The sequence below is a fragment of the Selaginella moellendorffii genome, unplaced genomic scaffold (assembly GCF_000143415.4).
Source record: "Selaginella moellendorffii unplaced genomic scaffold, v1.0 SELMOscaffold_4, whole genome shotgun sequence".
Classification (NCBI taxonomy): Eukaryota; Viridiplantae; Streptophyta; class Lycopodiopsida; order Selaginellales; family Selaginellaceae; genus Selaginella; species Selaginella moellendorffii.
In genome coordinates this window covers 2,972,401-2,997,159 of record NW_003314265.1, presented here as the reverse complement: position 1 = coordinate 2,997,159, position 24,759 = coordinate 2,972,401, and the positions used below count along the sequence as shown (strand labels likewise).

The window sequence follows — 24,759 nt, the reverse complement described above, 5'->3', positions numbered from 1 at the left end:
AAAGCACAGGAGATCGAGGGTTTAACGGCCGTTACATTAAAAAGGTAAAGGATTCTTTTAACACGTATGACGTCAGCCCTAGTCTGGGAAATTCAAAAATGGGGGCTACCCCTAGCGGCGAGGAGGAAGGCGGGGCGTCTCTTTCTCCAAGCGGCGATGGCGATGGCGATGGCCGCGAACTCCACCGCGCGAGACGCCGCCACGGCGATCTTCTGGAGAGGTATGATCCGTTGCTCTAGCGGCACTGGAGGAAAATCCCGTTTGCGCCAAGCTCTCCCACTATGATCCTGCTGGCGGGGCGTTTATTGCTCGATTTCCAGGATCTCCTGCCCTAACCGCTCGGTTCTTTTCTCACAGATGTGCCAGTGACGATGGCAACACAGCACTCGTGAAGAGATGTTTCCCAATCCTTCGCAGCATGAGCAAAACGCGAATGCCGCCGCCACTCACTCCAAGCATTCGCCGGAGAATGCCGACGCCGCAAATCCAGTTTTTCATTTCCATCGCCACTCCAACTCCAATCCACTCGACAGCATTCTCATCACCCGCCTCCAATCCGGCCGCAGCGCTTCGGCACCGCCACCCGTGCCTCCTTCGCATCCTCTTATCCGCGATTTCCACCAGCATTCCTCCTCTTCTTCTTCTTCCTCCTCATCTTCTCCACAGCATATCTCTCTCGTTGCTCCTCCAGTGCCTTCTTTGCCTCCACTGCCGCCAAGTTTTTTGCCTCCTCCCCGAGCTCCGGTCCCAAGGCCGCCAAATTTATCGCTCCCCCGGCACAGCGCAGGCTCGCACGCTGACGACGAACCAATGTCGAGTGTTACCTCGCTTCACCTTAGAACTCCCAGCCCGTCAACAAGGTGGCAGCCCTTCCCTCGGACACCAAGCTTGCCTTCTTCTAGTCCTCTTTCCGGGCCCTGGCACGGTCGAAACTCCAGAGAAGTAAGTCCGCATGGATATTACTCGGACTTTGGGGAAACTTTAACGACACCCGGCCCTTCCAGTCGTCCAAGCGCTCTATGCAGCCATCAAGAAGAGGTTCCTTGTGTATTGGTTTCTCAAAGAGTCTGCACTAAAAGTTTAGCTGCTTCGTCAGGTTGAGGAGATCGTAGAGAGAAGACAAAGCAGGCCCGAGCATCAGGAAGGTGTTCCTCGAAGCAAAGTTGCCGTCGGCAACAGTGACTCGCTAGACGGTGGCGAGCAAGCATCAGTTCTCGATCCAAGTATGTTATGCTTCCAAAGTTTTTGAGTTGATGGTCGTTTTGCTTGCAGTTCAGGGCTTGAAGTCATTGGAAGAGGCAGTCTCCATTGGACAGCCCACCATGGCAGAGTATTTCTTGCATAGGGGTTATAATCCGGATGGCGAGGTAGATTCCAAGGTAACTTGAGTTTTCGCTCTTTAAAGTTCACTCAATGCTTGTCTTTTTCTAGACTCCTCCCTTGATTCTTGCTGCGGGGCTTGGGAGGGAGAAAATAATCAAAATGCTTCTTGCTGCTGGAGCAAATATAAACCGTCGGGACGTGGATAACTCTACCGCACTTCATCACGCAGCAGCCACGGGCCATAGGTGTGTTTAGTCTTGTTTTTCCATTGCCTTTTACTAACTTTGACAATAAGACTACCTGCAGAGGGGCGGTCAAGCTTTTACTTGTGGCTGGTGCTGACATATTCTCCACAAACAGCGACGGACTTCTGCCTGTGGATCTGACTCGTGACAAGCGCATCTACGATCTTCTCACCAGTCGGATGGGACATAACTTGTCTCCAACAACGTTACGTAGGGGAGAACGTGGTCCAGAAGAACTGTTCAGCCCAAACATATCCGAAAGAGCTCACGACGAGGAGAGCCTCAGTGGAAGTGACGGGCTGGAGAGTCCCTCGCGTATTAGCCATCTAGTGCCGAATTCGTTCATAAGACCTCAACAAGAGAAGCCGCAAGAGAAAACTGAGGAGGCAAACATAAACCAACACGAACCCGTTGAAGCCGAACGAAAGAGAGAAAAGAAATCCGTCAAGTTTATACCTCCAACGGATGAAGAACTCTCGTTGATTCGGAAAGACTGGCACGATGCCGCCCGAGCCGGGTGTGTTGGCTGTGGAAACGAAGGATGTGAAGGGAAGTGTCTGCCACCAGAGAATTCTCCACGGGAAGAAAAAGAAAAGCATCTCCAAATACGCGGATCATTTCGATGGACCAGGGGTGAACTGCTTGGTGAAGGTGCTTACGGAAAGGTACTGCTGCTACTACAGCTCTGGTTTTATCAACTTTTGATTTCAGGTCTTTGCCGGGCTCAACCAAACGACTGGCGAGCTCATGGCAGTCAAGCAGCTGAAGATTGAACCCACCGACGGACAATCAAGAGCCGTTTATCTAGCTTCTCTGGAAAGAGAGATCGACTTGTACAAGCAGCTGAGGCACAGACATATCGTGGGATACATCGCCATGGAACAGGACGAAGCCAACAATCTCCTCTACATTTTCCTCGAATACGTGTCAGGCGGTTCCATCCAAAGGTAACCTTTGTTTCATTTTGCAAGATCTTCTGTGATGTGCCATTGCGCACAGCATGTTGGAAAGATTCGGCCGTTTCAGCGAGTCCTTGGTTAGAATATATACGCGCCAGCTTCTACTGGGCCTGGAGTACCTCCATGCCAACAAAATCGTCCATCGAGATATCAAAGGTGGCAACGTTCTCGTGGATGCAGATGGTGTTGTGAAGCTAGCGGATTTTGGAGCCTCCAAGGTAAACGAAGTTCTTACTTCTTTCTCTTCAACACCACATTTCTGCAGGCTTTCCACGATCCAACGATCACAGACGGCTGCAAGTCAATACGGGGCTCCGTGTTTTGGATGGCCCCGGAGGTTATCAAGGGCGACGGCTATGGGCGGCGTGCCGATATCTGGAGTGTTGGCTGCACAGTCATAGAAATGCTTACAGCCACGTACGTAAACTGTTCTCTTCCACAGTGGTTCTTTGTTCCACAAACTTGCGAGCTTTCCAGACATCCGTGGCCCGGAATCGACAACACCTGGACGGCAATCTTCCACATTGCGAAAGCCAGCAGCGGGCCTCCAGTACCAGCGGACGCATCAGAAGGTGCCAAAGATTTCTTGCAGCAGTGCTTTAACTTGGAAGCGAGATCGCGACCGACTGCAAGCCAGGTATGATCCCAGTCCCGTGCTTGGCTTTCATGTCACTGACATTCCTTGGCAGCTTTTACTACATCCCTTCGTGGCACAAGACTGACAAGAACACGGCGATCATGTTTTCGCTAAAGAAACTCTGCGAAACAGTTTGCAGTGATCAAAGTAAATACATCGTTTCCAACTACGTACATGGTTCTCTCTGAGAATCTTACTCTTTCTTTTCCAGGCGAGCATTGCACCCGAGCGAGCTTGCACATATCATCCAAGATCGCGACCAGCTCCTCGCCTACTTCATGTACTTGTTCAAGAACTTGCGATGGAAATCACTCCTGATTGTATCGTTGATGAAGCGCTTCACCTGTTTGGGCTCGCCTCTAGCCTGGTGCTTGAACACAACATCATCATCCCACCTCCTCTTCACGGCAAACGAGCCGCCGCCACCACCGCCGCTGCCATTGAGAAGAGGATTCCCTTGAGCCAGCTCCACCTCCTTGGCCTTGGCATCCTCCATTTGCCTCTCCCTCTCCTTCCTCAGCTTCTCGGCCGCCTGCTCCTTCCTGATCCTCTCCAGCTCCGCCACCAGCGCCGCGTCTTCGTCCTCCTCGTCCTCATCCTCCTCATCGCTGGCGCCGCTACCATCTTCGTCCGAATCATCCGCGTCGAGGCTCTTGGCGGCGGCGGCAGCCCTTCGATCGCCCCCTTCCCTTCGATCGGCCCCCTCCAGGAGCAGCTGGCCGGGCTCCCGCGGCGGCGCATCCGGATCTAGCTTGGAATCGAAGTGCTTGCGCTCCCGCCCCTCAAGGTCCGACAGGAGATCCTTGCGCTGGAGCTCCTCTGTCGTGCCCTGCCCTTCCTTGCGCGTCTTGAGCAGCGTGTGCGACGGAAGATCCCGCGCCGAGAATTTCTGGGACGTACCATAGATCCTGGTGCCGCCCTGCTCCTGCCCGCCCTTGGCCGGCGCCCACGTCGGCCTCGCCGCGGTCGTCATCGCACTATCAAACCCTAGAGTCCTGAATTTAGGGCTCTTGCAACGCAGTCTTTATATATTCACTCGGAGCCGTTAGATCGGAATAGTCGCAGGGCCGTTGGATCCGCCTCTTTATTGAGAAACTCTCACGAGCTGGATCTCGAAGACGAGGGGTTCTTTTGCGTGAGCCATGAGGCTTCTTCGAGGCCCAAACTGACCAAAACAAGATAAAAATGAGATTAAACTCGTTTTGGATCTCTCTACCTCTGGGGGCTGGGGCTCGAGATCTGGAGAAACATACCCAAGGCTGGGAGGTATGAGCACTCTTCTTTTGCCTGAGAATTAAAAATTAGCATTGTTTCTCTTCTTTTTCTTGGGTCTTACTTACCTCCGGATTTCATTCCAGTAATCACCTCTTCCAATCCCGAGATAAGCTGGGAGCAATCAAAACAAAAGTCTTAAAGACAACGTAAAGAAGAAAAAACTATTGAATGGAATGAAAAATTCAGACCTTTCCTTCGCCTAGCGCGAGTGTTACTGGCTCACTGTCCTTATTAAATGAATCCATCGTGCTGCGAGGTGAAACACAGAATCCCAAAAGAGAGTGTGGTTTTGAAATATCGATAAAATCGCAAGTGTACCTGTAGACGTAGTAGCCATTTGATCTGCGGCACACGTAGTTAAACTCCACAATCCGGCCTCTGCGAGCTTCCGGTCCAATTCCCTCGGAAACTTCTGCCACAGAAAAGATTGGAACTTCGCGAGAACAATGATAATCGAACCTTGGATTTTGAGACCACTGGATGTTCTGCGAAATCTGGAACAACATAGAAACAACGAGCACAGGTTTAAACGTTATCAATGCCAGAAGAGGAGCTACTTTGGAAGGTCTGGCTCCACCATCATGGGAACCCCATTGGCTGCCGCATTGGCATTTCCACTGGAATTGCTACAAACCGCCCACGAGAAGAGAGTGAATGCTGGAATGAAACTCCGCCTGGGCAACGCATTGTTATCGGCTTGAGGGCTGGAAGGAAAACCTGGGACCCTGCCGTGACCCAATTTTGCCACACAAACCCTGTTCATGTAAGAGCTCGGCTGGGATAGAATTCAACTAAAGTGGTATATAATTTAGGCATTGCATTTACCTAAAGAGTAGAGAGCGGTGCTGCAGGGTTTCCAGTGGTTTTTTTGTTGAGGAAGGCTAGATGATGTTCTTTCTAAGTAGACGCAAGATTCCAACTCACAGAGTGGACATGTCCGGTGACAACTACCTGTCCGAAACTGTGGCAGCGTGTGCCTGGTCGTAGATCTTGGATTCATTAGTCCTTGAACTTGGACTTCTATCGAGACCTGGTAGCCAGCCTTTGAACGCTAAGCAGGAACTATTCGCACTCGATGCCTTGGCGTCCAGTTTCTACATTCCTTCGATTCTCTCTTTCCAGTTATGCCATGGTTTTTCCATTTGTACATGGATTATTGTAAAGTTCCTCCAGTAATTTTTGTGTTTATATTGCCCGATAAATAAAACCTAACTAATTTTTTAGAGTTGAGCTACATTTATAATTTGCTTAGCTTTTTAAATTTGTTATTATAGAACCTGAGAGAGAGGAACAATGCATTACATTCATGTAGATGGGGTCCCATGCTTCTTAAACACAAATGGACTACAGCTTTACATATATAAAGTCACAGAAGTCATATTAGCTTCTGTGGATGACTTGCAATTAAAAAAGTATAATACTGGATGCAAATCTCTTACAGTATCTTTCAGACAAAACAGAGACTGTATGGAGGAGACTTCAATCCGCATTAAAGAGTTGGCCTAACTCTTTAACACCACTAGACAGTGCCCATGTAAATCCTCATTTTCTTCTAGTGTTTTCACAGTGGGCTAGTATGGTGATGGATGTAGGCCTCAGGTTCATGCCATCTGGTTAATAAAAAAATGTCCACCAGAACAAACAAACAAACAAACAGACTACATGTCCATACATATGGGCGGTACCTGGGAAAATTACTAGCCTTGTGACCACCAGAAACAAACAATCACCAGGAGAGAACAAAAATGATGCCCACTGTGAAAACAGTAGATATAAATAGCCACTGTCTTGTGGAGTTTGATGCGCATTGAAGTTTTCTCCATACAGTATCTGTGAGAAGTTTTCTCCATACAGTCTCAGTTTTGTCTGTAAGCTACTGTAAACGATTCACAGGCCTCCCAGTTGCAATAAACTAAGCTGGTATTACGGCAAGCTCTAAAAACAGTATATTTAAATAGTTAAGCAAGTTATAGACGCAGCTCAGCTCTAAACAATCCGTAGACATCCATTATTCTACGTTTCAAGTTGCGTGCTCAACCACAACTTCCCGATTATATAAGGGCCTCTCATTTTCTCTCCAGCTCCTCAAAGCTTCTCAGGCAATTCCATCTTTCTCTACCGCGCTTGTAATCCTTGTTCTACTCAGAATGGCGTTTGCATCACCTCTTGGCTTGTCTCTGTTGATCATGCTACTTGTAGCCCCCAACTTCGTCGTCAATGCTGATCCGACCTGCAGCCCCGCAGGACGTCAGTACTGCAATCCTGGTCGCTGCTGCAGCAAGTTCAACTGGTGTGGAACCGGGCGTGCTTACTGCGGCAAAGGGAACTGCATCGCTGGACCCTGCTGGAGGAACGCTTGTGGAGAAATCGAGGAGACTGCCAGCAACTACACCTCCATCACCGTTTGATGTGGCACGCCATCGGACAGATGCTCTCAGATATATATGAAATAGAATAAAGTGCGTGAATCTGGCTGCAGCAGATGTTTGCCGTGCCGAACAGTTTTAATGTAAGTTGACTATTATGTTCCTGCCTGTCACTAATGCGGCTCATACCACTTCTTATTCGCGGGTTTGAATGCATGCTTGCCGGCATATTTCCCAGCTAGCAGCACGTTATCAGGGCATTCAACTCCGAGTCATCTCTTCTCGCTTCTTCTTGATCCCCGCATTCTCAGGCTTAGGCCTCTTAATATGTTGACACAGATGATGGTGGCCATAAATGGAGCATAAAGATGTGTCAACACCAAAGATGCAATGGTGACGCAGATGGAGCAAGGCCCAAATGAATATCGTCCCTTGGACAAGTTCTTGTGCAATGAGACCTTGTCAACAAAGCTTTGTATGGTTCCCAGTGCTTCACATCCGCAGAGCCAGTGGATGCAGCGGTCGGGCTGAACACTGCTCAATGTTGTCATGAAGACAAATTTGAAAAAAAAGCTTCCAGAAAGCTGATCGCAAGGGTTTGCCCGAGTCTTCAGGCAATTCATCTGGGATTTTTTATTATTATTAGAATGCAAAGTTAACGTGAACTTCCTTACACATATGGACTTATAGCAATGGATTTTCTTTTGAGTACTTCATTCAACTTCTCACAGCCGTCCCTAAGCTAGCGTCAGTAGACATGCTTTTACTGGCCAAAAGTATAGTGGCTGACAGTTGTAACATGCATGTAGTGTAAGGCCATGCACGAGTCGTGTCTACATATGTTAATCCCATGTGGCATTGATTTGCTAAGACACTTCACTTTTGGCTTTTCCTCCCTCACTGCACCGGAGCTGGAGCTCGCTAAGAATTTGATCCGCGACTAGCCTCCATCGAGACCCTAAACTCTAGCGTCAAGAAAACGTGTCAAGCTGACGTGGGGGATGACGTGTTAGGGATGCCTGATACATTGTAAATCTCCAAAGCATAGACTTGGAGTCTTCGCCCTGATCACTTGTGGCCAGGAATAGAATTTAGATCAGTGCCTGACCTGCTCCTGCAAGTCATAGATTGGAGTTTTCACATGTAGGTTGGAAGTCCCTATGTCCATAAGGCGCACATGAGCATTTATCTTAGCTCTGTCACAGAGCTGCTTCTAGAGGCTTGATGTTTGAAGGGTTGATCAATGGGAGTGCTCTGCATTGTTGTGGGAATGTGGGTGAGATGACTGCTGCTTTATATTACTGCTTTCTTTTTTTCTCTTATCCTTGCCGGTTGATGAAATGTAGTATGTTCTTGCAGGATCTTGACGGTGATGGTGGGCATCTCATCGTTCAAACGTGGTACTATAGGCTCGGGGCACGCACAGCCTTGATGGCAGGCACAGCTTGGATGGAATTCAGTCTCTTTTGGAGGGATTCCAAAATTATAAAGACATGCTAGATTAAATTTGCCAATACAGGGAGTCATGTCAATAGGGAGCCAAGGGAGCCATTACTGTTGACAATTAATAAGTTTAATAGTATTTAGATCTGTGTAAACTACCAGTATTTTGCTATTTAATAGAGTTTTTGCCTTATCTTTACGGAAGAAATTATTATTTTAAGTTTAATATTTGTATTTATGCTAATTATTTAAGTTAGCATCCTCTGTAAAGTTTATAAATACATGTAATATAAATAGCTAGGTAATACATTAATTGCATATGAATTGTCCATTTAGTTCTAAATCTGATCCATCAATTCTTGTATATAAATAGGGGTTTAATCCCTAATTAATATATTTATTCCTATATCCCAAACACTCACATTGGTGAAAGTTAAGGGTATTGCAATTTAAAGCCTTTTAATAGTGCTTTGCTCTGAGATTGTGCTTTTGGTTTTTATTTCTTCATTCTTTTTTAGATCTAAATTTGTATTATTTTTTTGCAAGATCTAGAATTCTAGCTTTTGTTGTGCTTAGATAGATTCTTCTTCTAATCTTCAGTACATTTTTCTACCATGCCATGCTGTCATTGATCAAGGAGTATATCATTTAAGGCTGTTAATGCTACTCCGTTGGATTGAACTTTTGGTGTTATGGAGTGTGATCATAATAGTGTTGCACTTATCCTTGATGTGGTGCCGTCTCCACCTTCTATAGGACATGATTACATAGCTTGTCTAGTTCACAGTGTTCTATCATCTTATATTGATGTGGAGTGTGATCATGATAGTGACTGGTGAAGAGTTTATATATTCCCTTGAGAATGTAAACATTATTATTGATTTTCTGGTCTAAAGTGTTGAGTTGTGTGTTAAGGAAGTTAAGCGGTATAAATCTTTTGTTTATATTGTGGTGGCCAAAATATTTTATGATAGGAAGTGCTTTATTTTCCAAGCTTTGAGCACATGTCCTTATTTTGATTTCCCCATTTTTACATTATCAGTTGTTACAAACTCCTCTTCCAATGTTTCTTTATCCACTTTTTTTTTTCTTTCACAATTGTTTCAATTTTTCTCCTTTTCTCTTTTTTGCTTTAACATTTTAAACATTTTTTTTCTTTGGAGGAGGGGGTAGAAAGGACGGATGAGAGTCTGGCCTCAACGATGGAATGAAGATGAACAAATATAATAGTGGAGTGAAAATGAACATAGCGAGTATAAATAGAACATTTAATCTTAATATAGTAAAGCCAAATGCATGCAATAGTGGAAAGAAGTTGAATGAATGCAATAGTGGAGTAAGGTTGAATATAGATGGCAGAGTAAAAACAAGCATAATGAATTTGAATAGAGTTAGTGCTTCAAAACTCTTTTTCATTTGAGGAGGGGATAAGGAGGATATAGAGGATAAATGATGTCCCATATGTAGTGTTAGACAAAAATGAAGGGGTAAGTTTTACTTATAGTCATGAGTTAGAGTTAATAGTGGTCTTCGAAGATTATTAGTGGGTAAACTTAAAGGTGGGATGTATTATTTGTTATAATAGTATTTTATAAATTATAATGGTTCTTAAAGTCCCTTGGTTTAGTTCAAAGCTATAGTTTCGAGGTTAGTTTAAGCATTTAGTAGTTGCATATGAAGTTACAATTGGTTCATGGGATTCTATAGTTGATTAATGCTTATGCCATAACTTTGAGTTTTGTTTCAGTCATGGTTGTTATCAACTTTGTTAATGATTTTGTGAGAGCTTCAAATTCTTATGGTAATTTATAATTACTTAGTAGAAGCTCCAGATATTCCACCTAGCTTATTGCCATAACCTTTATCATCTTCTAGAGGGGTATATATATATAAACCTTACACCATCCTTATATATATATATAAAAGCTTGGCTAAATAATATAATAATTATAGTACTATAGCATATGAATTGTCTAGTTGGGAATTTAGTTAATCTATTCTTGTATATAAGCAGGGGTCTAAACCCCAATTAATATACTTATTCCTATACTCGAACACTCATAATTTATAATGTGTATTTATATTAGTTTTTTTATTATTACTATTAAATCCCCATTATAATAATTCCCTATATCATTTAAGATATGATTTATAAATGAAAATTTAATTATATTATATTAAATTTAAATATAATACCATTATCTAACTCTCTATTAATATCATGAACATCTTATATTTAGACATTGCAGGGCAATGAATCCAAAGTTTAACATTTGGATCCATCCCAAGAAGCAATACAATATACAAAATACATATATTTGCAAGGGATGAAAAATTTATCAAAAGTCTGATATTGAAAGAAGTATGCATAAGTGCAACTTGGGAATTAGTTGATTGTGATGTTGTAAACCTTCTCATTTACAATATCAATTTTTATAAGTAAAAATTATATACTCATAATGATGATATTGCTACTTGAAGTTGACACTCTTAACTTCTGTCTTCAATTGTAATGCTTTTGAGTATGTTGTCTTTGCTTATTTTAACCAAGTATTTATAATCTTCACACATTTGTTATTTGTTGTTTTTTTATGAGGGGGAGCAACACCATGGCTCTGTAAGGAACCAACTCCCCGAGGTGTCATAGGCTAAAGGATCCCCAAAAGCACGACTGAAATGATAAAGAGTTCATTGGATGGGATCAAGTCTGAGATCAAGTCCAAGACCGACTCTGAGACCGAGTTTGAGATAGAGTCCGGGATTGAGTCTGAGGTCGACTCCAAGGCTGAGTTCAAGACTGAGTTCGAGACCAAGTTTGAGACAAAGTGCGAGATCCGAGATCGGGTCTGAGACCGAGTCCGAGGTTGAGCCCGAAGTCGAGTCCAAGATCAAGTCCGAGATCGGGTCCAAGGTCGAGTCTAAGATCGAGTCCGAGACCAAGTCCGAAGTCGGGTCCCAGATCGAGTCTGAGATTAAGTCTGAGACCGAGTCCGAGTACTAATATAGGTCAAGGGGTGAAAGCCCAAAGTGTGTGTTTCCTGGGGGGGGGGGGGGCTGCAGGTGGTTCCAAAAGTATAGTAGGGATAGTGAGGTTCAGGAATCAGTCTTGAAAGAACTCTCCAATGATGCTTCTAAACTAACTTGAGGTTGAAGTTGGGACTAAGGGGCCTTGGGTGGGAGTGAGCATGGACTCAGGTGGTGCCAAAGGGGCCACCCAAGGAAGTGCTCAAGAGCAGCTCCCACTCTTGGAAGGGAAACCGACTACGGTACTTCTAGCTCATATGGAGTGGTGCCTCACTTGAGTACCTTGTGGCTTATTAGTCCTCGCCCTTCCTAGGGGCTTGGGCCTTCCCTTCAGGATGGAAGTCGGGGGTAGAGGTACTCATACCAGCGTCCTGAAGCAAGTGTTGCACCCAAGGCTTGGGATTTAGAGGGTCCCATGATCAAGTCTTGTTGTACTAAGGGATGTTAGGAACCTGGAAGCTTAGTGTGCTTAGCTGCTTGTGCCTGCAGGGAGTGTAGCTAAATCTTTAAGTCCAGTCTAACTCGGGGAGGGGGATTGGGAGAGATTTAGGAATCTGTGGATGAATAGCTAACACTTCGTTACTCATGTAATGAGTAGATGAAACCAAGTAGGACGAAGTAGGAGCTGGTACAATAGGCGAGAACTTTGGCGAGGGAACTTAGCTAAAAGCCAAGGCGGTGTTGGTCGGATAAACGAGGTGAGCTAGCAAATTAGAAAGGAAAAATTTGTGTCTTACAGGCTCCCCCTACAACAGCTAGAGTGGTGGCACTCATTAACAATTGATTTACCACATGAGGAGGAGTGGTGCTATGGCTCTCTCTACAGCAAGTTTGAGTGGTAAAGGTCACCACCACCTGAGCTACCACATGAGTGAGAGCAGTGCCATGGCTCCCCCTATAGCAAGTCCAAGTGGTGGAGCTCACCACCACCTAAGCTGCCACATGAAGAGGAGCAACACCATGGCTCCCCCCATGACAAGTTTAAATGGTGGAACTCACCACCATCTAAGCTGCCATATGAGAGGGAGTAACACTGTGGCTTCCCCCATGGCCACTTTAAGTGGTGGTGTTCACCACCACTTGAGTTGCCATGTAAGAAGCTCTATTTCGTTAAAGTGGGAATTGTCATTATCCCACTTGTAAAATAAGGTTTCCAAACCTTTATATAGTATATAAATATAACAAAATTCAACTGCATTGAGGCATATGCCATTTTATTTTAAACAAGGAAATGTCTACTCAATCACTTCTCCTCCCCCTGCCACTGCTTCACCTCTCTCTTCTCCTTGTCATCGTCGTCCAATTTCTTTCCATCCTTTTAATATTAGCTCAGTTGCTCCGAGTCTAGGTGGAGCCCAAGTCCCCATTCAATCTTTACTTTCCCCTTATTAATAAAACAACTTCGTAGACTTCCAATAACATGCTGTAACACTTCTAGTATAATGCAAATCCTCTCAAAGAATTGTCTTTTAATATTAATACAATGGCATGGAACCCCATGCCATAATAAGTTACATTTTTAAATAAATACATGCCATCTCAGACTGTTATTTTTTGCCTCCAACGCCTATACAATAATCTTGGAATTTCATCACTCTCCACACTATCAAGATTTAAACCCAATAGTAATGCCATCTCTTCTCTAATACGTTCACGCTCATGTTCAGTGGTCGAAGAACCCATCCGGTTGAGCAGATTATGGAGATGCGGATAGTGCTTGGCTAGACAATATACATGCCATAAATGATGACTGGTGTCTGTCCGATCAAATGGCTTCTGATATACCGTTCCATCTGCCATTTGGTTGATTTCTGCAGCCACCTCCTGGACTGGCCGGTTCTCTATCACCATCGCTCCAAGCCGTTCTGCAAGGTCCCCCAGAACATACGGTTTCTTCTCCCTAGTTTCCATACTGCAAGAGATGGGGTGCACTGCATATGTGTGCGTGTTCGCTGCAGTTTTAATCGGCGAGTCATCGATGATGAGGATTTCACTTGACCTAGCAGTCCGGTTCATCACTACAGCCTCTGGCTTGATGAAGATGGGCTTGCTACCCCTCACATGGACCATAGTCAAGCAATCCTCCTGCGTTAGGAGAAAGTCAAATGGTAATATTACTCGCGTCTGATCGTGCATCATCTGTAACAACGTTAATGCATTGTGGCGCATCATGGATGTCCAAACTCCCAATTGCAAATTGAACCCGGCCCTCTATTTTAAGTGTCGCATGGTCATTATTAGATCCTGCAGTTTCTCCCGTGTGATTAATGTGAATCTGTCTCTTTTGACCAACTTGCGACCGCAGGCTTTGGAGGGTGCAGTGACATTCGAGGACGAGCCACGCTCATGGGAGAAAAGGACACCGTTCAGATCAAAAACGATACAGTACCTTCGCCGTGACTCTGAAATGAAATGCATCAGCATAAAAAATGGTACAAGTCAATTTTACCATCTACAATATTAGCGAATGGTGCTCCCGATGGTCGTTCAGAGGGTTTTGGTCGAGGAAACGTGAAGGGTGGAAATACTCTCCTCTGCAATGTGGGGTCAATCGCATCCGATGGCGTGTGGGCACATGCCATTTCAGCTGTAGACTCTGGTACAACTGGCTCAACAGTGGCATGGGGTGGTTCTGATGGCGTGTGATCACACGCCATTTCAGCTGGTGCCTCCGTTGGCAAAGTGGACATGACCGAATAGGCAGCAGGGGTGGTGTAGGGAGGTTCCAACGGCGCATAGTCAGACGATTGGGCACACGTTGAGTCCGTTGGAAATGAGGATACGACCGGCTCGGCGGCTGGGGCGGCCTCATGCGGGTCCAATGGTGCCTGGTCACCGTCAGTTGGATACGTGGACAAGATTGACTCAGTGGTATGGGCAGCATCAAGTGGAGCGTGGTCAGCTTGCTTGGCGTTGATATGGATAGTAGCCTCCACCAGCTCTGATGACTCTTGCAGGCAAGTAGAGTCCACTGGCGGATCCATATGCATGTCCAAATATCTCCCTTCGATTGAGATGGTATCCTCCCTACTGGCTACTAAAAACAAACTCATTAGCACATTGAATCGACTATACTGTATTTACCATCAACTGCTATTGAGGAACTAGGACCGATATCACTTGGGCGCACTGCTGATTCTGAAGGATTGGACATACGTTTCGACCCTTGCTTGGCACTATCCTTCCTCGACACTAAAGGCTAGAGTTTGTATCTTAATTCAACTGAAAAATCTCTACTTACCATTTGCTTTGCGACCTACATGGACAATGTTAGATATGGTAAAAGGTTAGGAATGGATGTACTATTATTTACCTGATGGTTTGTCTTGTATGACCTTCCTCCGCTGCTCTTTTGCCACCCCAAGCTGGCCATCGTTGTCGTCGTTATTGTGATCGTCACCATTGTGAGGACCATCCAAGTCCTCTTCGTCCTCCTCTTCTTCGTCCTCCTCTTCTTTGTCCTCCTCTTCGTCCTTCTGCTCTTCTTGCTCATTATCTTTCTCTGGCTCCTCATCCCCCTCCTGCATTTCTTCCATAGGCTGCTCAGGCTGGATGGCTTGTTCTTCCAGGACCATCTTGGGAAAATCATCTGGCTGAGTCTCCATCTCAAAATACAAGACATCCATAGCCTGTTTTAGTGTGTGACCTAGGACCGTATCCTCACCCGACTGTCTTAACATGGTTTCTGCACGTTCTTGCACCCTTCGAAGACGACGAGATGAGAAAAACGTGGCCCTGACTTGAAAAGCATCCCTCATCCATTGTACCTCTCCATTGAGATTGGGGAAGGGGAGTCCGCCATAGGAATCTGAGTCAGGAGGTGGTGACTGCGAGGCATTACCTATCATCTTTTCGTTGCCCTTCTTCCTTTTCAAATCAAACGCCTCTGATCCCGACGACTGTCCAACGTGCTTTCGCTTTTTATGACCACTGTCAGTTTGAGCTTGGCTGGTGCTTGCCTGTTTTGCCTTTGAAGAAGTGTCTCCTGCAAGGAATGGCATGAGACCACACGCCATTGCAAATATAATTTGTACCTCCTTTTTTCCTATTGCTTGTCTGTTTGTCCTTCTTCGACGCGCCACCAGTGCGCTTTTCAGTCCTCGTGTCTGAATATTCACAACGATCTATAATCAAAATGGCGTGAGGCCTCACGTGACCTTACCTTGTGCAGGTTGTGAGCTCGGCCCAACAGTAGCTGTTAACGCCGTTTCAGCATCTGGGGGTGGCCACGCTCCTGCATACAGAGCTTGTGAGATAACATTTAAACTTAAAGTGCGTACTCACCAGGTTCGTAGAGAAGATACTGTTTTTCTTTGGCAACTGTAATTATATGCTTCATTGAAGTCACCTCTTCAATGGAGTTTGTCACTGCAACACACGGGACACCCTTAAGTAGTGCGGCTCGAAAGAATAGTCTGCCGCAGTTGTACTCGACAACGCATTTGCCCTTGGAGTCGGAAGCAGGTGACCCACCCGCTATTGCATTGAAGACCCAGCTGAGCATTTCCCATGCTGCACCTGGAGCTTTCTCTGGATTCGAAAGCTCCATAGCCGTCTTCAGTTCCTCAGGCACGGGTAAATTGACCTCCCTCAGATCAATTCGATCGGCCTTGTCGAACGAAGCTGGGAAGTCACTCCAGTCCCACTCTGCTGCAGGACCAATAACAAGGGCGAGTGTGAAGATGCGGACATTCATCGGTATCTTCTTCTTCGCCATTATCCCATGGATCTCCTGCATCTCCTTGCCTTTCAACCGAGCCTTCACCTCGTTCAAGGCCTTCCAGAACTTGTGATAGGATTTGGAGTCGTAGATCATATAGTGGACTGAAGATTCCACCTCCGCAAGTCCCACCATTAAGTCAATGATAGAGCTGACTTCGTCTACATGAGTGATCTCCTCGTTTGTGAAGTCCATCACACAAAAGATGTTCTTGACCTGCTCATCTCCGCGGGAAACGATGCTCCTCCACCTTTGATCCTCATCCGAATTCACGTATACCCGGTAAGGTTCTCGATAGGCCTCTGCTGCGGGGTCGAGCTGTTTCTGAAGCCGGCGGTCGACATCCCTCTTAATGAAATTTGGATACTGATCCAACTTCTCAGCTTTACTTTTCGTGGCATCCCGCAGCAGATCGATGAACTTGGGGGCCCCCTTCACGTAGTCGTCGATGTCTTCATTTGACAACTCCAGCTCTTCCATCATCTCTTGCGTGGTGTCGATGCTCACCCTCTCCACGGCCACTTGCTTGAAGATCCAATCCTTCAATAGCGCACGAGCTCTCAGAGTCGTGCACAAGTCCTCGTATGTCACAATATGGCTGGGAGTCATTTTGGTCTTGTTGAAGACTACCTCACCACGTAGAAGAGCATTAGCCACTGTTAGAAGGTCGTCGTCGTCTAGAGACTGCGAGAAACGCAAGGCGTTGAGCTTCAAATCATTGGGCTTTCGGCCGTCCTCCACACCCATTGAGTTTAGCAACTCCCCGTCATGGTACCTCCTCAGCACATCTACCCATTTGTCAAAAACAATTTTTGTCGCGAGTAGAATGTTATGGATGCTGAGTGTGTCATTGACCCCCAGTGTTTTCGAGAGAAGACTCGAGAATTCTTGCAATGGAAATGGCGTGAGGCCACATGCATTGCCACATGCAATGAGGCTTACCTGCCAGGCGCTAGTTGCTAGTGCACGTCCTTGTCCTGGTTTTTGTGGCTTCTTCAGTTGAACCCAGAGCTTCCGTGTTCGTGCCAATGTCTCGTGCAGACCCAATTTGTAGCACGTTTCTTGCTTGACATTCTGCACGTGGGAGATGGATATGATAGATCAGAGGGGCGAGTTGTCTTTTATCAGGCGGACAACTCTTGTCTTGAAGACTTTCTTCACCTCCTCGCCCACCATAATATCCATAACTATCTCTTGCATCGCCAAGCTAGAATGCTGCCCGGAGACGGCATAGAACCGGATGTTCTGATTGTCCAACACCTTCCTATTGATCAAGTCTGGAAACCTCGTCTCGCCCTTCATTGTTCGGTAGTAGGGGATCATGTCTGCGATGTCGGGTGTTACTGGACTTGCCAGCATCTTCTGCTTCAGTTTCTCCACCCACTCATCAGATACTAGCCTGTGGTTGTATTTGCTTTGGATGTCGATACGGCTCACGTCGATTGTATATACTTTGTTGGAATAGTAACAAGTACTATTATCTACGACGATTTTTGCTGCCTCTTCTTGCTCTTTCTGCTCTTTGCGGCTCTTCTTTTTGGTGGGTGTAGTGTTCGAACCCGAGGCAATGGCATCACCGAGTAGCTTCTTTTTTGGAGCTGCAGGAGAGTCGGACGTCGGCTTGAGCTTGACCACCCTTTTCTGCTTCGGGGTAGTTTCCAGATCGACCCCCTTCCCCTTCGCTTCGCGAACTAGAGGCACTCTCAACGGCTCAATGTTGGAATATAGTTTTTGAACATCGCCGTAGGTGAGGTCCATGGATTCCATGTGATCTTCATAGACCCGCAGCGTCTTTGAAATTGTGGGCCTCCTAGACAACCTCTCCCTAGCTCCCTCTAGGAATTCCTTATAGCCGCTGCCCCCCTCTAGGAAGCCGCTACCAGGAAGCCGCTAGGATGTGCAAGGTGGATCTTGAAGGCGGACGCTGTCTCTACCACAAGTGCCAGTCCATATTCTTGCATGGAACTGCATGGAGTGTCTGTCACTTGGATGAGGATCCCCATGCATTCTTTTCTCCCACCATCTGTGTTGTACAGCCTCAGATCCTCGCCTTCCATCCCGAAAGTCCAACTGGTGAGCTCCTCCCCCTTCTCTGCATCCACATTGACAGTGGCTGGAAGAAGAACGCAATTCCTCGCCTGTTCAGAAATGCACAACAATTAGAGCTGACAGATGAAAAGCTAGCAGCTGGAAATAACGTGAGGCCACACGCCATTCACCACTGCATCAGATGTCTTGAGGCTGCATCCTAAGATGGCGTGAGGCTACACGCCATCTGTAACCGGATTGCACTCGAGAGCCCAATCAGTGCATGCCAATGTTGCTACTGAATGGCATGTGGCCTCATGCCATTTTCTACTTGGCCTAAAAGACTTACCATTTGAAGCCGAATGGAGGCGTGACAATCGAGGCCGGACTCGCTGGCGAATGTGCACTGTGTGTGCAGCGGATCGTAGCAGCAAGGCTACTTAACAGTTGGAGAGTGGCGCTGAAATCTCCCGGGACGCCAAGTGGGCTGCGTGTGGGTGGCGGAGTGGGCGGCGGAGTTGGCGGCGAAGTTACAAACTGGGTGTGTCTTGAAGTGGACGCCAATGCACACAAGCGCGATGCGAGCGCGAGTGTGATGCAAGCGCGAGTGGACGCCGATGCACACGAGAAACCTATAGAGAAGGTAGATGAGCGCGAATGTGAGCGTGATCGCGAGTGGGAGCGCGATGCGAGCGCGAGTGTGCGAGCGCGAGTACGAAGCAAAATGCAAAACCTAACTTCACATGCGCGAAATGTCACAACGGTTGGTAATCCCGCCACGTCATCATTCCTCGGACTTGGGCGCCACCATTAATTTCTGGATTGCCGCGTGCATGCAAGCACGCAAAATCCAAAAGAAATCCGCAATGTCATCATTCCTCGGACTGCATGCACGCGAAATCCAAAAGAAAGATCATAATTGGGATATCATTTAATACCCTCGCTATATTTATACCATGCATGATTGGATATTCCAAAGCATCTTGTATTTCCAAAAATGGCAGATGTTCAGCTAAATAAAGAAATTCTATCTGTTTCTATTTTTCTCTCAAATCAATATTATAGCATGTGGGCTTATGCAATTTTGAACCAAAGAAACCCAAAAAACGTTGGACCCAAAATATTTTGAAAAAACCCAAAAAACCCTAAACATTTTAAACCCAAAAATCCAGGCGTCCTGTGGCGTTATTCCTTGAATGGCGTGTGGGCGCACGCCATTTTCAGGGCTAAATGCTGAATGGAGAAAAATTCCCTTTCAGTGCAAATGCTACAAGAGGCAGATGCCGAGCACAAAGGACTGTAACTACCTCATATGACACAGATAAACTTTTCTCTATTTGGCAAAGATAAACTTTATAGCGTGTGGGCTCATGCAATTTTGAACCCAAAAAATGCACCAAAAAATTCTCGGCGTCATCTGGCGTTATCTCTTGAATGGCGTGGGGCCGCATGCCATTTTCAGGGTCACATAAGAGTATATTCCTAGGATATTCTGACACGCGCAAGATTTTTTTGAGTTTTCTGGAGATCCAACCGTTAGATCGCAACTAGATTTTACAGAATGGTATACAATGTCTTTCTTGATGACCCTGCAAAGAAGCATCTCGATCGGACACCACATGAAACCACACGAGCTTTACAATGTTTTAGGGGCATTTGCCATAGATCCGACCGTTATTTTGCTCCAAGATTTTACAGTTTGGTGTGCATTGACCTTTCCATCGACACTGCAAAGGGACATCACAATCAGATGCGGGATCACAAGAAACTAACTTCACTAACTCTGGTTTCACCAAGATCTACGTAAGGAGTTATGAAATGAAAGGACCCTCTCTATTGAAATGTGTTTATGGTCCTAGGGGCATTGTGACATATCAAAGAATTTTGCATCAAGTTCTGTATTTGCATGTTTATCAAGCTACTGAATTGCTAAACCCTAAACCCTAAACCCTAAACATGTGGTAAATGCTGCGTGAAGAAAGATGCCCTTTCTGGGCAAATGCTGTAAGAGGCAGATGCCGAGCAGATGTATCTCAGGCTAGCGAAGGGGACAAACGAAAGCTAGCTATAAACATGACGGGATGCAAATAGATTACTAGGCTAGTCTTGCGAAAATCAAAAACCATAATTGAAAACATTGAAAATGCAAAAAGAAAGGTTTATAATATTTTTGAATTTTAAGCAACCAAAGGAATGTAAGTAGAGCATGTGTTTGTAAGTTTAAAAATGCCTCAACCACTTAAATTCCCAAGTAAATAAAGCTGTTTCTATTTTTGGTACAGGTAAACTTTATAGCGTGTGGGCTCATGCAATTTTGAACCCAAAAATGCACCAAAAAATGCTCGATTAGCATTATTCTTTGAATGGCGTGTGGCCTTATATTGCCATAAATGGACGTACACACACAGCATAATTATTCCTTTACACGGCGAATAATCTTGGCGCGGATCGCTGACATGGCATGGCAAAGTTCGAATCACTGACATGGCACAGCTGGATCGAGGCAAGGACATGATGTGACAAAGTTCAACCTCCGACAGCAAAGTCTAGAAGCTACTCAGTTTGAAATTTGTCAGAGGAATCATAAGATCTGGTTTGTCAAAGGATTTGATGTGACGTTCAAGCGTGTGTTATTTTTGAATTCTCGAACTCATTCCTAGGTCTATCATTTTTGTGCGCCGTGTTCTTGGTTCCGCTGAGCGCAGTGAGCGCTGCTTGTGTAAGCGGCGTTGTGAGCTGTGGTTTATGCGTCTACGAGCGGTTGCGGCATTGCGAGCGCCATTGCGAGCGGCAGTTTATGCGAGTGGCAGTTTGTGCGAGCGGTGCTACGAGCAGTTGCGGTGTTGCGAGCGGCGTTACGAGTAGTTGCGGTGTTGCGAGCGGCACTGTCTTTGGTGTGGCTACCGCTTCCTCTTGATATTCGGCACTTGTGCTTCCTGGTATGTTCACCATGGAATGGCTTAGGACCACATTTAGAAATGGCATGAGGCCACATGCCATCTTGGGCCCTTGCAATTTCATAGCTAGCGTATTGTCATGTATGTTTTTACTTGCCTGCAGCTGTGTGTATATCAAGATGGCATGAGGCCTCATGCCATCTTTGGCCCCTGCTAGCCTATTGCCATATTCCTTTTGAACTGTATATATTTTTGTATGGGTGACTAGTCACGCACACAAAAATATATACAGTTGCAGCAAGGCAAAAGGAATATAGCAACAGGCTAGCAGGGGCCAAAGATAGCGTGAGGCCTCATGCCATTAGTGGTACCACTAATGGCATGAGGGCTCATGCCAATTTTGTGAATGCGAAATTTCACGTGGGTGTCAATAGCATGTTTGAATAATGGCATGTGGCCTCATGCTATTGAGGTTGTTTGGTATGTTATGATTTAGGCCATTCTCCAATCATTTTTTGTATGGTCTTAACTTCTTTTCTGCACTTTCAGAATGGCCTTCAGGGTTGGGGAAAAGGTTTACATTTTGAATGGTGGGAAGAGAGTTGCAAAAGGGACCCTTGTGTCTATGGATCGGAACTTTGTTATACACTGTCAAAGGCTTGGGGAAGGCAATGCTGCTGTATCAGTAGAGACTGTCTTCGATGGGAATGTGGTCGCTATTGAACTAGGAGAGATGGTCGTCGGGGTAAATGTTGTTGTTGCCTTGAAAAATCTTCAGAAGAAAGCAGATGTTGGGGACAGCGCAAGTGCGACGCATGTTCCCTCCGTGGATCTTAAGAACCGTGCTACATGGATTCAGGCAAAGGTGTTTCTAAACAACCCCGAGGGGGAGGTGGTAGCTGAGGGCTTAGCCACAGTTGTCAATCCAAGAGATGCGGTTGCTAATCAAGAATTGGGCTGGGATGATATTGGAGTTGCGATTTTAGAGGTTGTTGACACAAAAGAAAACAGTCTGACTATTGGAAGCATTGTGCGGTGGAAATTGAGGCACTTAGTGTTTGAGAATGTGAAGGATTCACAATCAAACACCACTACAACTGATGACAGAACATCTCTTCATGGGAAAAGAAAGTACACCTTCCTAAAGCGCAGCCAAAGGGATCTGAGCAACGAACCAAAAAAGCAGAAAATAGCGATGGAGGTTCGAATGGTCTCGACAGTTGCTTGTTACAAGAGGAGGTGCTGTCAACATGCTGATTGGGATGCTATTGAAGAGGAGAGAGCAAGATACAAGACATTGTCCTGGAAGGCAGCTCGCAATTTTGTGTATGAGGCATTACGGTCATCTGTTGATGCTTCAGAACATCAGGTGGGGGGCATGGTCTTCCAGAGGGGTTTGGTTTGCATGAAGGCATGGAGAATCATTTATGGAGTCCCTCGAACCACATTCTACAGAATCAAAACTGAGTTCGAGGAACAAAGGGTTCAACAAGCAGTCCATGGGAACAACGGTACGCACAAAACCAGGGGTCATGTTGTATATGGAGAGGCAATCTTCAAGAGGTTTGTTGAGACATGTAGCGAGCAGCAACCATATAAAACCCGCCTCTTGGAAGATGGAACACGAGACACCCAACGAGTTCTCCCTTCCATGTATACCAAGGGGGCCATATTGGAAGATGTGAATCGGGAACTCCAGAGTAATGGCTACAGGAAGCTGAGCCAATCTAGATTTAGTAGATTGTGGAGCAACAGGTTCAGGGATGTGAGTATAGGAAAGTACTCCAGCTTTTCAAAGTGTGACGAGTGCACTGCTATCAAAATGGCTTTGTCGAAGAATTCTTGCAGCGCTCAAGAGCGAGAGACGTTGGTTAGAAGGTGGCTCGACCACAACATTGAGCAGAGAAGCTGCAGGACTGCATATTATCATAACAGGATTCTCTCCATGGAGAGACCTGACTCTTACCTCTACATCATCCACGACAAAATGGACCAGAAAAAGACATGCTTACCTCGACTCAATCCTGCCCCCAAGGCAATCTCTTCATCCATGCAGCTGCCTGTGTCTCTATTTGGCATAATCGCTCATGGGCATGGTGCCCAGAACTATGGGAACTTCTTTGTACCTCTATGGGGTGGCGGGGGTGCAAACATGATGATTGCATCCCTAGCAAAACACTTAAGGTCTCTGCAAAGTGCGCAGACTGAGCTGAACGGCCAACCCTTGCATAAGGCCCTTGTCGATCGAACCCCATACAGGGTTCAGCTGGAGGAGGAGCAAAGGCTTGCAGTATCGTGTGGGGCCCCATGCCATCCCAGTGAATATGTTGGCCGTCAGATTGTAGGGTTATCACGTGAGGCCTCATGCCATTCCGACGAGGCTGGTCGCCCGGTGAATGCACAGCCTCATCCAAACGAAGCAGAATCTCAAGGAAGTTCTTGCGGCTGATGTGGCCTTCCACCCCATCTTCTGCTCCAAACAGACAATGCTGGCAGTGAGAACAAAAACATGTACGTCTTCACGTACTTGGTGATGCTTGTTGCCAAAGGGATATTTGAAAGGGTTACACTTGGCTTTCTCATGGTTGGGCACACTCATGAAGACGTCGATGCCATGTTCAGTCACTTGGCAGAGTCCCTCCGGCGATCCAATGTCCTCACCCTCCCACAACTCTACGATGAATTCCAAAATTGCATCAAAGGCACTGTTGAAGCTGCACTTCTGACAGAGGTTCTAGACTTTAAGGGGTTTGTAAGAGGCTATATCAGGGACGGATCCGAAACGCTGATTGGCCACTCCAAGCCTCTTCAGTTTCATTTCAGCATGTGTGACGGTGCTCCAGTGATGAGGTACAAGATGAGAGAATGGGACACAGTGTGGCTGCCAGTGGACGGCATTGAACTCTTCAAGAGAGATCCCATAACTGGGGAACCTATGATTCCTCAGGGTTCCCCACGGCCGATGCACCCGGATGGACTCAAAGACCAGGAAAGTATAGTGGCCGGGATTAGACAGCATATTGCCTTCTGGAAGAGGGGGTTGGTGTTTGGTGGAGAATCCTATTTTCAGAGGTGCAAGCCTTTGCTCGAATACTGGGAGAAGATTATATCTGCTATCCAAAATGGGCCGGTTGTATATGAAGAATTGGAAGAGTCCTTTTGGCCAGAACCCAGAGCACCAGATAGTAGCGGAACAATGTCCTCTGGAAATGCAGTGACAGATAACGATGTTGAGGATCACTATTATGGGCCGAGGAACAAGAAGCCGGATTCAGCATTCAATCCAGTACAGGTCTGCAAAGGAATGGTCGTGCTTGTCAGACCCAGTAATAAAAAACAAATGATATGGGTGGGGCGCTGCATCACTGATGCAGAGGAGGACACGGAAACTAACTCCTTCAATGTAATTGTGGAGTGGTTCAAGCCAAGTTCCGGATATACGAAGGATTGCCTAGAAAAGAGATGGGTGCTGAATCCAAGGGATCCCAGCATGAGCATATCGGTGGATAATGTTGTGCATGGTTGGATGCGGAAGCAGAGTGCCACCATCACCTTGCCAGACCATGCAAGAGATGCAGCAAGAGCATTCATAACCCGGGTTCAAGGTGAGATTCATTAATATTCCTTTACTAAGTTTCTAATGTATTTTATTTCAAGGTGAACAATCCGAATCTGAATCAGAGGAGGCGTGATGGCATGTGGCCTTACGCCATTCCTAGGTGAGATGATACAAATAACAAGTATAAATTCTTAGTTGTTCTAGCAAATCTTACTTAAAGTTTAAGGTGAACAAGCCGAATATGAATTCATCGGATTGTTATAACAAATTGCGAGGTGATGGC

At 46.0% G+C, this 24,759-nt stretch overlaps 2 protein-coding genes and 1 pseudogene across 3 annotated transcripts; 1 reads left to right on the top strand and 2 right to left on the bottom strand.

Annotated features, from left to right (window-relative positions):
* Positions 1–105: 105 nt before the first annotated feature.
* Positions 106–3,492, top strand: LOC9654065 (serine/threonine-protein kinase BCK1/SLK1/SSP31). Its single transcript, XM_024669287.1, has 10 exons — positions 106–220; positions 358–1,038; positions 1,097–1,223; positions 1,273–1,379; positions 1,432–1,568; positions 1,630–2,233; positions 2,280–2,515; positions 2,568–2,745; positions 2,793–3,164; positions 3,217–3,492. The coding sequence occupies exons 2-10, from the start codon at positions 397–399 to the stop codon at positions 3,247–3,249; spliced, it is 2,436 nt and encodes an 811-aa protein (XP_024525055.1). The 5' UTR covers positions 106–220; positions 358–396; the 3' UTR covers positions 3,250–3,492.
* Positions 3,269–4,165, bottom strand: LOC9654064 (annotated as a pseudogene).
* Positions 4,166–4,168: 3 nt separating this feature from the next.
* On the bottom strand, positions 4,169–5,265 carry LOC9654063 (peptidyl-prolyl cis-trans isomerase FKBP16-1, chloroplastic). 2 transcript variants are annotated; one of them, XM_024669288.1, is made up of 7 exons: positions 4,997–5,265; positions 4,899–4,933; positions 4,758–4,848; positions 4,628–4,688; positions 4,505–4,550; positions 4,381–4,451; positions 4,169–4,329 (listed from the first exon to the last, which is right to left on the bottom strand). In XM_024669288.1, exons 1-7 carry the CDS (start codon positions 5,200–5,202, stop codon positions 4,249–4,251), a joined length of 591 nt encoding a protein of 196 aa, XP_024525056.1. In that variant the 5' UTR covers positions 5,203–5,265; the 3' UTR covers positions 4,169–4,248. The 2 variants fall into 2 exon arrangements, with proteins under 2 accessions (XP_024525056.1, XP_002964205.2); XM_002964159.2 differs by having other exon boundaries at positions 4,758–4,851; positions 4,997–5,263.
* Between the last annotated feature and the right edge of the window lie 19,494 nt (positions 5,266–24,759).

Excerpts from the sequence above, each read along its gene's own strand:
- LOC9654065 (XM_024669287.1), top strand. The coding sequence starts at position 397 with ATGTTTCCCAATCCTTCGCAGCATGAGCAAAACGCGAATGCCGCCGCC. Across the intron at positions 2,234-2,279 it reads GTGAAGGTGCTTACGGAAAG|GTCTTTGCCGGGCTCAACCA; the intron begins GTACTGCTGCTA and ends TTTTGATTTCAG. Across the intron at positions 2,746-2,792 it reads CGGATTTTGGAGCCTCCAAG|GCTTTCCACGATCCAACGAT; the intron begins GTAAACGAAGTT and ends ACATTTCTGCAG.
- LOC9654063 (XM_002964159.2), bottom strand. The coding sequence starts at position 5,202 with ATGAACAGGGTTTGTGTGGCAAAATTGGGTCACGGCAGGGTCCCAGGT. Across the intron at positions 4,689-4,757 it reads AATGGCTACTACGTCTACAG|CACGATGGATTCATTTAATA; the intron begins GTACACTTGCGA and ends TTCACCTCGCAG. Across the intron at positions 4,452-4,504 it reads TACTGGAATGAAATCCGGAG|GCAAAAGAAGAGTGCTCATA; the intron begins GTAAGTAAGACC and ends TTTAATTCTCAG.